Here is an 18,507-nt window from a genome sequence, read left to right on the forward strand (position 1 = left end):
AATGGAGCTGTTGGTAAATGTTTGTTCTATCAGCAGCACTGTTGGCACTGATTAGTGTATTCTGACAGCAGAGGGGTCCCCCCTGTCTGAATACAATAGCGCAGCAGAAAGCATTTTCCCCATCCACCCTGATTGTGAGGATGGGGGAATCCATTCAGTTTTTTTTGGATCAGCCTTCTGGCTGAACAAAAAAAATGAGTCATCTATGGCCAGGTTAGATTTGTCCTCATATTATATAATTTTAGTAAATATAAAGGAGAGTTTAGAGAAATTGTACAATCAGATTGTATAGTGTATGGCCAGCATTGCAATTTCTATCACCATCCAGAACTTTTGGATAAAACATCAATGTAAGAACCACAAACATGATCAGTTTCCTAGTAAGGCAGATTTGTATATAAGAAGTGGAATATGTTGTGTTCTTAAGGGATGCTTTCCATTTTCAGCTTCTAAAAGATCATGGCCATGGCTAACAGGTGATTTAGTGGATGGTCACAAACTGTTGCTTTAATTGAGTTCTATTGATGTTTATTCAGTTCTGTGTACAGGTCAAGAGCTCCTTTCTTCGGGGTGAAAGAAAGCACTTCGACTTAAAAGAATGACATGACCCTTTTCCGTTTTTATGGTAAATAAAATAAATGGCTTGGTCAGCTTTTTTTTTTTTTTTTTTTTTTCCTCTGTAGCTTTTGTAATCCAAAAATGACATCAATGCAATTTTCAGCGGAGACTCGCTATGATTAAAATGTCTTTGCAGCTTGACACTGTAAAAATGAGACATTTCTTATGCATTGTTCTAAAGGCAAAAGATCTAAATATACATGCACCCAGGTCATTAAAAATAGGTCGTGTCTGATATGTGTAGGTGGCATCAACTGTTTGAAGTAATACTTTTGTCCTCTTCTTTAGATAGAAAACCCTTAGGGTTTCATTGTAGTCATTAAGCACATGCGCCTTTTATCTCCCTTCTCTCAATTAATTGAATTGCAAAAAGCCCCCAAAAAATAAGAAAAAAAAATGTAGATTTCTTTAGAAAAACCAATTCCTGTAGCCTGGTAGTAAGTGATTTACTGTTACAGTAATTAAAAGCGTCATGTCCTGGTCAATGCAAGCAGTACTGTCAGCCTCTAGCTATGGTTTAAAATAAAATCATACATTGTACTTGAGACTGCAACACTTGTAAAGCACGGTAAGAGCTTTTATTTTATTATATGTACTGTGTTCTAAGTCACAAGGACAGGCTGGATGAATGTAAATATGATGTCTACTAATAGGTTAATTATCTGTAGTCTACATGGCAGGCTATAAGATATAAAGTAAAGCTGTCAGTAATTTGTGTTTTGGAAATGGTTTGTGCTTGGGAACAAGGCTGGGGAAGTTGTGCTTAAGATAATGAAGCCATAAGCACGTGGATGGGATCTGTGTCTATAGAAGAGACAGTGCAGGCAGCACCGATAGGGACTTTATGGGATTGTCTGATGAAGAAGGAGAAAATCAGCATCACTTTATAGGAAGGTGTGCAATCACTGGCTGCTAAATGAATGTGTACATTGATGGAAATCCCATTGATATAAAACTATGCTCTTAGCAGGGTTGCAGGATCACCGCAAATAGAAGAGTTTTCATTCCCCGGTCATTTCCAGTGCCTCTGGAGTCCTAAGAACTCACAATGAGGGCAATTAAAAGTAGCAAATTCATAATGAACTTTGGCAGCTTCAACATCTCTTGGACCTAACCTGTAACATTCTATGCTGCCTGAAACTCCAAGACATCGGGGGTGCTTTATTGTTCTTACATATCAATGCAAAAATAGGTTTATAAATAGGATATCCTTTGTAAATAGGACATTTTATCCTTTGTAAATATAATCATGTCAATATAATATGCTTTGTAAATAGGGCAACAGTAAATACAATATGCTTTGTAAATAGGATAACTGTAAATATAATATCCTTTGTCAATATGACATTTGTAAATATAATATGCTTTGCAAAAAGGACATCTGTACATACACTATCCTTTGTCAATAGGACAACTTTCAATATTATATGCTTTGTAAATTGGAAAACTGTACATACACTATCCTTTGTCAATAGGACAACTTTAAAAAGCACATGCTTTGTAAATAGGACTACTGTAAATATAATATCCTTTGTCAATAGGACATTTGTAAATATAATATCCTTTGCAAATAGGACATCTGTACATATACTATCCTTTGTCAATAGGACAACTTTAAATATCATATGCTTTGCAAATAGGACATCTGTAAATATACTATCCTCTGTCAATAGGACAACCAAATATCATATGCTTTGTAAATTGGACAACTGTACATATACTATCCTCTATCAATAGGACAACTTTAAATATCATATGCTTTGCAAATAGGACATCTGTACATATACTATCCTTTATAAATAGGACATCTGTACATATACTATCCTTTATAAATAGGACATCTGTACATATACTATCCTTTATAAATAGGACAACTGTACATATACTATCCTTTATAAATAGGACAACTGAATATCATATGCTTTAAAAATAGGACAACTGTACATACACTATCCTTTATCAATAGGACAACTTTAAATATAATATGCTTTGTAAATAGGACAACTGTAAATGTAATATCTTTTGTCAAAAGGACAACTGTAAATATCATTTGCTTTGTAAATGTGACATCTGTAAATATGACTTCCAATATCAACTGTGGGAATATGGTTCTGTATATGGAAATATCCAGTGATTTGTTTTTTTGTTTTTGTTTTTTTATTTTTTGGGTAAACTAGATGGACTTGTGTCTTTTTAACCTAACTCTGTAACATGTGTCTGCAATGAAGTGTATCCTTTTATGTAAGCATTGTCGTTGAATTGCATGTAATAACAGCAAGCGGTAGATGTACCTGTGTAATAATAGGTAACTCAAATCTCAGGACTAGAAGAAAAGTTACATGGTCACATAGTTTATAAAGCTGAAAAGAAAAGGCACAGGTCCATCCATTTCAAGATATGAGTGTGATATTTATATTCGCCAACAAAGTTCCCTTGCAGATGAGCCTGGAGGGTTGGAGTCTAAAGTATGTCTAAACCTAGTCACTAAAATCTATAAGATTGAACAAGTTAATGTCATTCCAAAAGCTGCTTTCAATCTTTTTAGAAATCTGCAGCTTTCATTAAAATAACCCCTGGTAATCATGCCATCAAGTCCAAATGAAGGCACGTATTGTTTGCTGATTGTGCTCCAGCATTGTCACCTGCAACCGTGATGGAGACTACAAGCAGCTCTGCCAACACACATTGCTCAGGAATGGTCCACAGTTGTCACTGTCAGGAAAATGGTCCAGAGCAATGATGTCCATCCCAGGCTGCAGCGTGTGGACTGGAAGTAGCTGAAGGAGGCTGGAGGAGATCAGCAGCACTGACATGAGATGAAAAACGTAAAAGTGTATTTTATGAAAAATAAAACCATGATAATTATTCCTGATACACAATAGTCCTTTAGCAAATCAAATGTCACCCATTAAGGGTTTGGCTCTGCTTTAACTACATTTGCAAAGTAGCTAGTACATGTAGATGTACAATAGAGAAGGTCATGTTGTTGAGGATGAGTTTAGTTAGAAGACAATGACTGAAGTCTTAACAACCAGTGTATTAGCTATGGGTCATTAGAGGGTGACCTTGAACAAGTCACTGTAGATCCATTGACTTGAGGCACTGCATGGGGAGCTGTGCAATATCAGCACATTATTATTAGACAGGCTCCAGCTTACAAGTGTTTGGTCATACTGCTACCTGGATGTTCTGCAGGCTTAATGTGACACTGGCAAGGGATATATGGGCTATGCCTTCATTTATAGTGCATTCCGGGCAATCCTTCTAATGGATTTGCTGTTTCTACCCCGCTGTGCCTTCTTGATAAATAACATCCAACTTGACCTTTTACACACAACTGATAGCAGGTATAGAAGTCAAACAGAATGAGTGATCTCTGTGGGTTTTTCAGCTACTGACTGATCTCTGCACTGCAGTTACAATGTAAGCGATTGCAGTGTTTAAGGATTTCAACTGATATTCAAATGCATCTCCTATTTAAGGCGATTGGAGTAATGTGCTTGTTCTGGAGAGGTGCAGGACCAGGGAACAAGGGGGCAAGGATTGCACATATTTTCACAAACTGGTCCTAAATTAAAGTGTATCTATACCCAAGAACAAAAATGGATGGTATTGGAGCTTAGTGGTCCTTAGATGTGGTGGCTGCATTGGTTTTCTTTTTTCCACACTCCCCCCTCCCCTATTTTTAACCTAGGAATCGTGTCATTAACACACCTCTCGTCCTAGGGTGGCAACTGTACTGAGCAGCTTTGTCACCCAAGGACAGGGAACGTATTAGAACTACATAACACTGGGGGAGATTTACTAAAACTGGTGCTCTCAGAATCTGGTGCAACTGTGCACCAATTTACAAGAGGGAGGTGTTATGTAGTCCTACTAAAATTGGCCTACACAGAATCTGGTGCAGCTGTACATAGTAACCCATCGTTTTATTACCAAAGCTTATTTGAACAAGCTATAGTTATAAGCTGATGGGTTACTAAGAAGCTGATGGCTTACTATGTACAGCTGCACCAGATTCTGGGTAGGCCAATTTTAGTAGGACTACATAACACCTCCCTCTTAGGGTTGCCACCTCATCCCTTTAAACCAGGACACACAATAATTACCCAGGTTCTGTGGCTGATTGAGGTGGTAGTGCCTTATGTGCATTATATTAGCCTCAGAACCTGTGTAATAAATATGTGTCCTGGTTTAAAGGGATGAGTTGACAACCCTACTACCTCTCTTCCTAATAACAGAGGCATGTGTTTTGTAGTCCTCAGAGATAGTAGGGAACAATTACCAATTGATAACAGTATAGAGCACTTAAACCTATTAGCTCAGTTTTTTTTTTGTCTGCACATGTTAAACAGACAAAGGGGGGGATTTACTAAACCTGGTACACAAATAATCTGGTGAAGCTGTGCATAGTAACTAATCAGCTTGTAACTTCAGCTTGTTCAATTCATCTTTGACAACAAAATCTGAACGCTGATTGGCTACTATGTACAGCTGAACCAGATTCTGTGTGCACCAGTTTTAGTAAATCTCCCCAAAATGCTTACATATTCATATTTAACAGACAAAAAGGGACAAAATGTATTGTTAGAGTTTCCATTATGTTAGGGTGTTGACTGTATAGTGAAGTGGTTAAAATAACTACTCAAATGCAAAGAAGGGATTCTTTAATACAACAAATGAATGCCAGATTTATTTTTTCAGGTTATTATTATTATTATTATTATTAATATAATTCAGGATTTAAGCAGCACCCACAGTTTGCTCATTCCATTACAATATAAAAGGAGCTGGTACAGTTAAAATACAATTAAATACAAAAGGGTTAGGAGGGTCCTACTTACAATCTAAAAGGTGTGAATTTCTATGATCTCTGCATGGAAGTGTACAGTGTAGAGTTAAAAAGAAAGAAGAAGAAGAAGAAATATACAGCCACCCAAATATAACATGCTAGCAGCAGCTTTCATTTATTTTGCCCCTTGTCAGCTTGTCATCATTTGTGTTTGTGATGGTGATAGATGATGTGGGCTCAGCCATAAAAGACTGAGCCTGTGTAGCTACATCAGAATTTCTGTTCAGAGATTACATAAGGCTTCTCAACACGCTTTAAAAAAAGTGCTGGGGTTCACCCTAGGCTCAGCAATGTAAACTCTGGAGGAAAGTGTAATTTTAAAAGCAATGTATTGTACATGGCAGTCCTTTTCTATTGCACTGCAGCATTTGTTTGGTGGAGTGTGCTGTGTGAATAGCTAGCTGCTGTTCCTGGGACTTTTATTGTCTGTTCCCTGCAAATACTATATAAACACCTTGCTCCATGTCACACATTAACTGTGAGCATGCTGAAGGTAGGCACAGGATCACACACACAGCATTCCTTTGTTATACCAGGAGAAGACATAAATAAATAAGCACACATCCCTCAGGACAAACGCTGCTACAAGTCACAAGATTAATGGCCTTGTGACTAATAGAGCAAATCATCATCATCATCATCATCATCATCTGGACGTATTTAATTTGGGGTAACAGGATTTAACACTGTGCCCTTTAATAGATATCTCTTCCAGGTCCTCTGCGTGTATATCTGAATCCTATAACATTATAGTATATGGACTAATAGGGGGAAGGAGAGCTACAAACCACATACATTCTACAACTGGATCAAATCATGATGAACTAACCACTTTTACTGTGTTTGTTAAATGAGGCCAATGCAAATCATGACTCACCTTATAACCCTGTGTGTGCATGGGAAGGTGTTCATGGCAGGGAAATGGAATGTAGGCTTTTTTGTGGATTGTAGACTGGGATAACTATAGAAAACCTCTATTCTGTCTCAGTGTATACAGACAGGAATTGTATTGGCTTGTGAATTGTAACAATAAAAGGCAGGTAAACACAGATAGATAGATAGATAGATAGATAGATAGATAGATAGATAGATAGATAGATAGATAGATAGATAGATAGATAGATAGATAGATAGATAGATAGATAGATAGATAGATAGATAGATAGATAGATAATTAGTATATATCTATGTATACTAATATAACTAACTAACTAACTACAGTTATGACAAGAGGTAGATAGTAGATAATAGTATAAAAGTAGACAGACAGACAGATAGAGAGAGAGAGAGAGAGAGAGAGAGAGAGAGAGAGAGAGAGAGAGAGAGAGAGAGAGAGAGAGAGAGAGAGAGAGAGAGAGAGAGAGAGAGAGAGAGAGATAGATAGATAGATAGATAGATAGATAGATAGATAGATAGATAGATAGATAGATAGATAGATAGAATATATCTCTGTATACTAATATAACTAACTACCTACAGTTATGACAAGAGATAGATAGTAGATAATAGTATAAAAGTAGACAGATAGACAGACAGACAGATAGAGAGAGAGAGAGAGAGAGAGAGAGAGAGAGAGAGAGAGAGAGAGAGAGAGAGAGAGAGAGAGAGAGAGGTAGATAGATAGATAGATAGATAGATAGATAGATAGATAGATAGATAGATAGATAGATAGATAGATAGATAATGGATGGATGGATAGATAGATAGATAGATAGATAGATAGATAGATAGATAGATAATGGATGGATGGATAGATAGATAGATAGATCCACATAGCTAGTATATATCTATATATATATATATATATATACTAATATAACTAGCTACAGTAGTGACAAGAGATAGATAATAGATAAGTAGATAGAGCCACATATCCACATAGCTAGTATATATCTATATATACTAATATAACTAGTTACAGTAGTGACAGATAGATAGATAGATAGATAGATAGATAGATAGATAGATAGATAGATAGATAGATAGATAGATAGATAGATAGATAGATAGATAGATAGATAGATAGATAGATAGATAGATAGATAGATAGATAGATAGATAGATAGATAGATAGATAGATAGATAGAATATATTTATGTATACCAATATAACTAACTACAGTTATGACAAGAGATAGATAGTGGATAATAGAAAAGTAGATAGATGGATGGATGGATAGAATTGGTTTTGGAAGGGTAAGATATGAGTTGAAAGCTGTATAGACCTATGTACACAAATAACCAAGTACAGTTATGATTGGATGGATGGATGGATGGATGGATGGATAGATGGATGGATAGATAATTGATAAATGGATGTGTAGGAAGTTTGGAGTGAAGATCTTAGTGGCTGAGTGTTGAGCAGTGTTAATCAGAGGAGCCCCGTGCTCAGTGGAGCTGTACACTCTGTACACTCTGTAGACTGTAACGTCACTCCAGTAGAGAGGGTTAGTGAAGTGATTGCGGTGCCTGGGGACTGAGAGCTCTACTCCACTCTAGTCAGGTATGATACACGCAGAAATGTCTACATTACTCCCTCGCATCTCCTTACCAAGTGAGACAGAGCAGGAGAGAGGAAATCTCTAGTCTTCAGGAAAGCCAGCAGGGAGAAGACTTTGGCTGCAGTCTGCCACCATCCAGGTAATATAGTGTTTATTATCCAGGTAACAGTGTTTATTATGCAGGTAACATAGTGTTTATTATCCAGGTAATATAGTGTTTATTATGCAGGTAATACAGTGTTTATTATCCAGGTAATAGAGTGTTTATTTGCTGCTTTCAGACAAGAATGGTTACAAGGGGTGTGAAAGAGACAGTAGGTTCATTCATAAGATGGAGAACTGTTTACAAAGAATAGTCACTACTTACAGGTCAGGCATTTGTAGGCATTGCTACATTGTCATTGCTGTGCATATCATCCCATGTGCTGTGAGCTCTCTATGCTGCCTACATGTAGTTGGGGAAAACTTTGTTCAACTCCTTTGGTGGCCATACACGCTTTGATTTTATTATCTGATTAAGCAACCAATTGCATGGACATAACTTCCTTTACAATCGATTTCGACCAGATTCGATCAAACTGAGTCGATCAGCCAGGACAGAACATTCTCAATCGTTTTTTCATTGATGACAGCACTGAGACAATTTGCTCGTGAATTTGATCGTATTTCAATCACTCAGATTATGAGGTTGCATAGTGAGAACAGAGATAATAACTTGCGATTGTATCTTTCAACTATGGATCAGAATCCAATTTTCTGTCTGTGGCACTTTGATGAAATGGGCTGTAAGCTATAGATTAATTATTCCTATTGGGAGAGATCGACTGGAAAAGAATTGATCATTTATCAAAGCATGTATTGCCAGCTTACATAACTACAGTATAAGAGACCATACACTATACAATTTGATTGTGCAATCTCCTTTAGATCTTCCACCATCTATGGAATGTAAGGGCCTGCACACTGAATTCAAACTGAATAGAATGTTATTATTTACCCTTAGGTCACAAAGTTTTGGGAAGAGATTGTACATTCAAATTGTAATAGGTATGGTCACCCTTATGGATGTGCTCTATTTATGGCTTTAAAAAAAAAAACTGTGCTAGGGCAGACTGCTTACACTCAGAAGGCTATTTGGTAATATGTGGGCTGATCATTCTTTATATTATTAAAATGTCATAAATGAGAATCGATCCTTACTTACCAAAGACAGTGAACAGGTATGTAAAGTACAATCAAGTGGTCCATGCTTGTTCTCACCTGTCTCAATTGTTTTCATTATACGTGTGTATGTATATATATATATATATATATATATATATATAGTCCATGAAGTGGGATCAAATTGTGGACATCTGTTTTAAATGTCCTCATTATATAAATGTATACAGTTCATGTACAGATGTATGGCAGGTATGTAAAGTGAAATAAAGGGGTTTTCTATTTGTCTATCAGTGTTCTGTTCTAAATGCTCTAATTCTAAGTGGACAGAGTGTATACCTATATATGTATAACAGGTATGTAAAGTCCAATGAAGTGATATACATTTGTACATGTGTCTTCTATACGTCCTCATTATATGTGAATAAAGTGTATATGTATAGATTGTGGATACAGTGTATATGTATATATGTATAATAAGTATGTTCCAAGGAAGTTATTTATATTTCTGCATATCTATTCTATATGTCCTCATTATTATATGTGGACATGCTTGTATACAGTAGATGTATAACAGGTATGTAAAGTCCAAGGAAGATATTTAGATTTTTGCATATTTATTCTACATGTCCTCCTTGTGCATATATAAATTGTATATGTATTTATGTATATGTATGTAAAGTCCAAGAAAGGTATTTATATTTGTAAATATCTATTCTATATGCCCTCATTGTGGTGTATATGTATAGATGTATAATAGTTATGTAAAGTCCAAGGAAGGTATTTCTATTTCTGCACATCTATTCTATATGCCCTCATTGTGGATACAGTATATATGTATAGATGTATAATAGGTATGTAAAGTCCAAGGAAGTTATTGATATTTCTGCACATCTATTCTATATGCCCATACATGTGAGTGTGTATAGTCATAGACTGCCTGCTGTCAGAGGTCAGCCCAGCTGCTTGGGATTCTGTGCAGATGAGTGATAATATCACCTATATATCAAAACGTTGTAATAAAATATAGAAATGACAGATGAATTAATCGGTGCATTTCCAGGGCTCGCTTATCTTGATGTCTGGCGATCAAAGCCCATGTTCAGGTGCTTGTGTATACTAAGCAGAGGCCCTGGCCATTCACATTTGACATGCTCTGATGTACCATATGTTTGCAAACTGAAATGTTAACCTACACGAGAACACGTCCTGTCCTGGGCATTCCCTGGAAATTTAAGGAGGAAGCATTGTGTTAAAGCTTCTTCTCCCATCAGACACAGTGATCAGAAGACCACCCGTATCGATCTGCTTTCTTTATTATTTAGCATCAGAGTCTTCATTGATAAAGCAGAATGGGATGTAAACATTTAGACCAACTAAGCTGGCACTTCTTTCATTTATTTCCCTCTTTCTGCTTTCAGTGGTTTTCATTTGACAGCCTTTGTTATGCAGATGTCAGGGGGGAGACACTTATTAAAATGGCATGCTTGTCAGCTGTGTTGATTTCATATGTTATTATCAGAAGGCTTCTGTCTGTGCTATGAGGAATCCCCTGAGAAAACCTAGAAGTGGGAGCCTTAGAGCATATATATATATATATATATATATATATATATATATATATATATATATAGCTTCCTGCATCCAGCAATGAATCAAAGCCAGCGAATCTATAGAACTGTCAATTTGTATGTATCTAAATGTATTAGTGTAATTGCTGTAAACATATTAAGGGCCATTAAGATAGATTAATTACTAAGTAGATGATTTTCCTCTGCTGATCCAGTTCAGTGAAGCCAATAGTTTAATATGAGCAAGTGAAGGAAACTTTCTAAGTGGCACTTTATGAAATGTAGTTGTAGCGATCTAGCATGTTGCTGGAGAGTTGAATGTAATGTGATGAGAGGTGTTTTCATCTGTAAATGAAAGCAATTAAGCGGTATATATTATATTAGACGTACAGTGGTCTCCAGATAGTCATCAATCACTCTCAATCGAGCTGTCAGGAGTGGGCAGATTCGTCTCTGGGAGGCAGTCTTCCAGCTGGGGAAAAGAAGAGAACACCGTCATTAATTAGAGTGTGACCCTGGGGCTATCCACATGTCTGAACCCAGGAAGCTATCTCAGCAAGTCAGCACACCATGCCTAGGAGAAGACTTCCTCTGCTGTCCTGGCCCAGCTTGTCCTATGTCAGGGCAATACATGGCAAACACAAGTCACCCTCAATGAAGGCTAACCCTTTGCTATAGAGAGGCTTGCTAAAACTAGTGCTAAGCCTAAAGGTCTCTCTAAATATATTGTAACCAATGCTTTTTTTTTATTACCTCTTGTAAGTTCAGGACACCTCTTTTTATTCCCACATTTAACTCCCATCATCCATCCTCACACAGGCTAACCCTTTCCTATAGAGAGAGGCTTGCTAAAAACTAGTGCTAAGCCTAAAAGTCTCTCTAAATATATTGTAACCAATGCTTTTCTTTTATTACCTCTTGTAAGTTCAGGACACCTCTTTTTATTCCCATATTTAACTCCCATCATCCATCCTCACTCTTATTGAAGGCTAACCCTTTCCTATAGAGAGGCTTGCTGAAAACTAATGCTAAGCCCAACGGACTCTCAAAATCTATTGAACCAATACTTTTTTTTATTGCCTCTTGTTCAGGACACTTCTTTTTATTCCCATATTTCATTCCCCAACCTGTCATCCTTACACTCATTGAAGTCTCTTTTAGACCAAGGTTAATCTTTTCCAATAGGAACATTTGCTGAAAACTGGTGCTAAGCCCAAAGGACTCTCAAAATATAATGTAACCAGTACTCATTTTTTTTAAATAATTCTTGTACATTCAAGACACCTCTTTTTTTTTTTATATTTTAGTTCTTATAGAAGTCACTGTATATAATAATCTGGAGAGTGATTTCCCGACTTTGGGACATTATGCTGAAACTATGATACATTCATACATTTGACACTAATAATTAATAAACATCTAATATACAATGTTACAGTAAAATAAAACACATTCTTATTCTAAACATAATAAATAAATAAAACACATAATCACAAAAAAAGCATGCAGAACTTTGCACTGACCCAAATGTTTTCAGCTAATAGGTGTCCTTCATACATGATAATTAAAAAGTAGAATTAATTATCGGCAAATGTCGAGTTGAAAAACAGGAAAGCATTAAAAAAAAAAAAAAAAAACGGATTTGACATTTAATTCGAGACCTTTAAATGAGTGAAAGTACTATTATGTATTAGGATCAAGGGGAAAAAGTCCCATTTATGTCCTTACATGGCTCTCCTTTGTAATTGAGACTGATTATTTAGAGTAAGGTGGGAAGAAACAGATGCTCATTAATTAATTTCTAATTAAATTGCTTACCACCCTTCAGTGAATACGGAGAAAAAAAAATCATTAATGGGTGTTTCGGTGATTGTTTAGATCAAATCATTCATTTTCTCAACTTGCCCGAGTACTATAGGAACACCTATAATTAGCTTGTAAGATCACTTGAACGATCCATAAAAGCAATAGTTGTATACTAGTATTTTCCACCCTTGGATGCACAGCATCCGAATCCAAAAAAAAAACAGTTCTGGGAATTAAAGGGTTTCGTGACGTCACTCCAAGCCCTGTTTAAAGCAACTTGCTTCTGACCTGATGGCTTTTCTATATATATATATATTTTTTTTTTATATACTTGCTTTGTTTTTGAGTGTTTTGATTGTTGTTGTTGGATAACTGATACGTTTTGGACACTTTTCAGGGGACTTCAAGGATTTAGTAGAAGTGTAGTTTGGAAGATATAAAGGGGTTAAAAAAAATATTAAAAAATGGTTTTCTTCTTCCTCCTGTAAGCATCTGGAAAGCTGTGGTCACCGAGCTATTGTTAGAGAAGAAAGTACAGCTCTAGCTCCAGCATCTCTTGCCTTTCCCTGGGATCCAGGAGTTGATGTATCATGTCATATCCTCAGTTTGGCTATCCTTACTCATCCACCCCACAGGTAAGACCTTGTCCTCATCACAGACCAGGCACACTTTAAACACTGTCGTGATAACATCGCGATTTATGGTAATAGAAAGGATCTGGAGTGATTATACAGGACAAAGCTGTCCAACCTGTACACCCAAGTATTTTATGTCCTACAAGGTTGTAAATTCATTTTGGCTGACGGAAATACATTTCGTTATCAGAACTTGAGATTTCTATAGCACAATGTATTATATTCCTCTGATCTCAGATATGTCACATTTATGCATTAGGGCGATGGTGTGATTGCAACTTTTCATTGAAAAACCTTAGAGCATCCTATTATTATTATTATTATTTATTTTTTTTTTTTATGGAAAAGGGCATTAGGCGTTTCTATTTATTTATTTTTGTATTTAGTATTTTTTTTATTAACTTTGCTATGGTCTGGCTGATCTTTTGCATGCCTTTTATTTAGTACTTTTTTTTAATTATTATTTTTGCTATGGTCTGGCTGATATTTTGCATGTCTTTTATTTAATACTTTTTTATTTTTTATTTTATTAACTTTGCTATGGTCTGGCTGATATTTTGCATGTCTTTTATTTAATACTTTTTTTATTTTTTATTTTATTAACTTTGCTATGGTCTGGCTGATATTTTGCATGCCTTTTATTTAATACTTTTTTTATTTTTTATTTTATTAACTTTGCTATGGTCTGGCTGATCTTTTGCATGCCTTTTATTTTGTTTTTTTTTTTTTAATTATTATTAACTTTCCTATGGTCTGGCTGATCTTTTGCATGCCTTTTATTTAGTACTTTTTTTTAATTATTATTTTTGCTATGCTCTGGCTAATACTTTGCATGCCTTTTATTTAATACTTTTTTTATTTTTTATTTTATTAACTTTGCTATGGTCTGGCTGATATTTTGCATGCCTTTTATTTAATACTTTTTTTATTTTTTATTTTATTAACTTTGCTATGGTCTGGCTGATATTTTGCATGCCTTTTATTTAGTACTTTTTTTATTATTATTATTTTTGCTATGGTTTGGCTGATCTTTTGCATGCCTTTTATTTAGTACTTTTTTTTGTTGTTGTAATTAACTTTGCTATGGTCTGGCTGATCTTTTGCATGCCTTTTATGTCTTCTCTAGTTCTTGATGACCACCAATTCCTTGTCTACCTGCTGTGAATCTAGTGGAAGGACTCTGACAGATACAGCTGCGGCCGCCTCTGCCCAGACCCCCGTCTATTGTCCTGTGTATGAGAGCAGATTACTGGCCACTGCCAGGCATGAGCTGAACTCTGCAGCTGCTTTAGGAGTTTATGGCAACCCTTACACCGGATCCCAGGGCTATGGAAACTATGTCACCTATGGCACTGATGCCTCTGCCTTTTATTCCCTGGTAAGACCAACTGCTTCCATTATATGTATAGGAGGTGTTTGCTTTCACAGAATAGAAAAGTAATGCTTTGTGTGTTTTCACACTCACATACATTAATTATTCACACCTACACATACACAATGTAATAAAAAAAAAGAGATGAAGAATAAGAACACCCCTGCTTTGCTGTTTCCCTTATCAGCTAGTATTACAGTTATTCTTCAGATTAGCATAGAGGATTTATCTTCCCTATTCTCAAAAAGATAAACAAGATGTGACAGCAGGAGATGGATGTTGTCAGTTGCTTTATCTTTTTTCTGTATAGCAGAATATGTATTAAATGTGTATGAATTGTTTCTCTTATCTACAAACATATTAACCATAAAATGAGTTCTGGAAGGAAATGTATAATGTTGCTATTCATTATATATACACAGGTCATATCCAAATCTGTCATGAGAATGAGCTAATTTGTCTTGTGTTTAGAAGTGTTATATTAGTGTTATTATACAGTGCCTGCACTGGTTTGATAAAAAATGGAGATTGTAAATATGGCTATGTGTCTATCTGCTGTGGCATGAACAGTAAACCAGATAATATATGTGTCTATAGCCATATAAAGTACACTTGACCTTCTGTTACAGAACACATTTGATTCAAAAGATGGCACTGGATCTGCACATGCAGGCATCACTCAGACTGCTGCCTACTATCCTTATGATCATACCCTCAGCCAGTACCAGTATGACAGGTAAATCATTTACTCAATATTATTGCTATTTGTAATAAATGATACTTATGTAAACCACTTACTACAACCATGAAATGGGAATGTATATCATTTTTCAGTCCCAAAAAGCAATATAAACAAATATGACCACTAAACAGAAATGAAATGCACTTTTTGGTTTATAGGGCTTATGATAGCTTTCCATATATTACTCACTTTTACTTTTGTTTGTACCATTTCATGCTATGAAAGTTCTATGGTCTTGCAGTTGTATCTTCTGTTCTGTGACTAGCATTCCACCGCAGTGTCTATTTATCTGCCCTACTTGTTAGACCCCCTGGTGTTGGGTACAAACAAAACTTGGATTTTTTTTTTTTTTGTCTTTTTTTTTTTTTTTGGGAGTCAGAAAAAAATGACATATTACTGACCCCTTCTTTTCACTTAGCATTACTATTACTCCTTGTACTTTGTTATGGGGCCCTATTGCAGTTGCTAAATGTTATTAAAAATTGCTGCTATATCTCTGGCAGTATATCTTCCTTAAAGCAGGTCTGCTCTGTGCTTTACTTGGTTTTTCCACCTTTATTTATTAAAGTCTAAAAATTCAAATTGCAATGTGTAACCCTCTGGAGGAGTCTGGAAACAAATGAAAGGCCTCAAAAGTCTAGCCGGTTGGCCGTCATTGTCCTATTAACCTTAATGGGAAATTCTACTGACAAAATGTGTAGTGCTTGACCTTTACAGTGTCATTTCTCACTAATAAGGTTTAAAAAACTTATACTTGAGCAGCTATTGTAACATTTAACCTTACAAAAAAACATATTTGTACAGAGCTTTGAAAACAAGCAGGGTTTCTATTTATTTACCTATGTATTTGTTTTTATTTTTATTTTTTTTTTAGTACTTTATTTGCCCATCACTATTTTAATATGTTCCTTTGAAAACTTGGCAGTGCCTGTGGTATAAATTGTCATAGAAGATAACCATGATCAGACACAAGTCAACTGGTTGGAAATGTTCAGTCAATTCCAGGTTGTTCCAAATTATTTCTGGAAATAAAATGAAATTACTGGGAGCTGTTTTTGTATTTTTATGCTATGTTGTCTTCGGAAGCAGGTGCAAATTGTTACTTGACAACTGCTTCCAATGGACAAAACGCCTTTTCTCCTTATCATTTTGAGGCGGTTTGTGTCAGCATCCTGTCAGGGGGGAATAGACAATCACAAAGCAGCAAAAAAATATATTTTTGACAACTTCACAGTATCGACAGCGTTGGCAAGACACACTTGTGACAATAATGCAGCTTTATTGGAAGAAATAGTTAAGACATAGCTCAAGATAATAATTCTATGCTAAAACAAATAGGTATATTGCATTCCTTCATTTAAGTACATTTCTAAAAAGTGTTTATTTATTTACATTTATCTGATCATCCTTATTTATTAAACACTTTGGCTTTGTTGTGTGAAAAATCAATAATTGCCATGATCAAACTCAAACTAATGCCAAATTTTAAATGTTTCCCAAATTATGGTAAATATTCTAAAAAGGTTCAGACTCCATGCTACATTTTACTGTCCAGCTATCATTTAGCCATTCAATACGTCTTCAGCAGTGATAAGTTTGAATTCAATTAGGTTATATTTTTTATCCTTTATAATTTTGAATTATTGATAAGCTGAATTTTACCTCTGTATCCTCATTATCAGTATGAATAATGTAAGAAGGGAAAACTGCCAGTTAGTAGAGAAGAGGCGTTGCCACCCTTAGGTACGTGCTTCTGAACCTGTAGTTTCCACTTATTGCCTCTATATCAGTAGGAAGTTCAGGGCAACAATTTCACTCACATAGATGTGCTTCATTTGCTTCTGAGCCCCCTGCAGCCCTGGCAGTGCCCAGGACTCAGACTGCTGGGACTGAGCAAACATTAAGATATTCTGGCGACAATTTTGAAATTTTTGCACACAGTGGGATTGATTTACTAAAACCGGGGAGTGCAAAATCTGTGCATGGTAGCCAATCAGCATCTAAGTTCAGCTTGTTTAATTAAACTTTGAAAAAAAAAAACCTGGAAGCTGATTGGTTTCTGTGCAGGGCTGCCCCAGATTTTGCACTCTCCAGTTTTAGTAAATCTCCCCCACAGTGTGCAGACCATATGGCTAAAGAATATCTTTCTATATTCTTGCAATTTGCTTCAGCCACAAAGTGAGCCTATTATTTTTTTCTTTCAATGTTTTTATTGAGTTTTTTAACATAGAAGACTATAACGTACAACCGATTGAACAGAAATAGAAAAAAATTAACATGGGACTTGTTATACAAGAGTAGGCAGAAATGATGTCATATATGAACTCCATCATGTACAGTTGTGAATCACATAGATAAGGTGAAGAGCAGACATTTAATGTCCTCTATATCTTTGGCTCATAATTCAGTAAGGGCCCATGTATTGAAGCCCAAGGCATTGGAGGTAGGAAAGGGAGAGCAAGAGAAGAGCCTATTGTTTTTATTGCACTTAGACCTGAATCAATCTAAATTCAAGCTGTGGGTGGCTATGTTGGCACCATCTAGATCAGGGTTTCTCAACTAGGGTTCCTCCTGAGGTTGCTAGGGGTTCTTTGAGCAATGGCCAATTTCTGCCTCTCAGATAAGTTTCCAATGACACCGTTGTTCCTTTTATCTATCTGTAAGGGGGTAATTCTTACCAATGATGACAATAGTAAGGAGCATTCTTCCCACTGACTGTCACACTAATGTATCATGAGTTGTAGATTTTGAATTTTTTAGCAGGGGTTCCCTGGGACCAGAAATTTATATCAAGGGCTCCTCTATGTTGAAAAGGTTGAGAGAGGCTGATGTAGATTGACAAACTTTTAGTGAAAAATAGAAGGAGCCAGGCAGAAAATTGTTGATCGAACAATGACTGCATCCAATCAGGTGCTACGGCTGTCTGAATACATCAGGCAGGGAAGATTCTTCCATCCCACTGTTTAGGATAAATGGAGGAATGTAATAGATTTCTCTCATTCAACCCACAGGCTAAACAAGAGAAATGTGGTTATGGTTAGTTTCAAAATGAGACAAAGGAACAGTAAAGAATAGTCTGCATTTTTTTGTGGGGAAATGTCCCATGTTTGTATATATTTAAAAACTATTCAAAAACAAGGTTTTTATGGTTTTATTGGACATCAATATGTTTTTTTCCTCAGTCTGTGCACATTTAGATAGTTGACAAAAAATTGAAAAAAAAATATATTGTCTTATTAGGAAAGAAGGA

General features: G+C 35.8%; 1 protein-coding gene across 4 annotated transcripts in view; it reads left to right on the forward strand.

Moving 5' to 3' along the window:
- Positions 1-7,890: 7,890 nt before the first annotated feature.
- IRX4 (iroquois homeobox 4) overlaps positions 7,891-18,507 on the forward strand; it is a 121,183-nt gene continuing 110,566 nt past the window's right edge. For 3 of the 4 annotated variants that reach the window (XR_014225377.1, XR_014225378.1, XM_082259934.1), the window contains exons 1-4: positions 7,891-8,109; positions 12,998-13,143; positions 14,270-14,521; positions 15,145-15,251. Coding sequence is in view for 1 of the 4 variants with exons in the window: in XM_082259934.1 (XP_082116060.1) it covers positions 13,099-13,143; positions 14,270-14,521; positions 15,145-15,251 (404 nt within the window). In the remaining 3 variants the exon portion in view is untranslated. The remainder of the gene's footprint in view (positions 8,110-12,997; positions 13,144-14,269; positions 14,522-15,144; positions 15,252-18,507) is intronic. The other variant, XR_014225379.1, reaches the window with a different exon arrangement.

The sequence above is a fragment of the Pelophylax lessonae genome (genome assembly GCF_965119305.1).
Source record: "Pelophylax lessonae genome assembly, chromosome: 5".
Taxonomy (NCBI): Eukaryota; Metazoa; Chordata; class Amphibia; order Anura; family Ranidae; genus Pelophylax; species Pelophylax lessonae.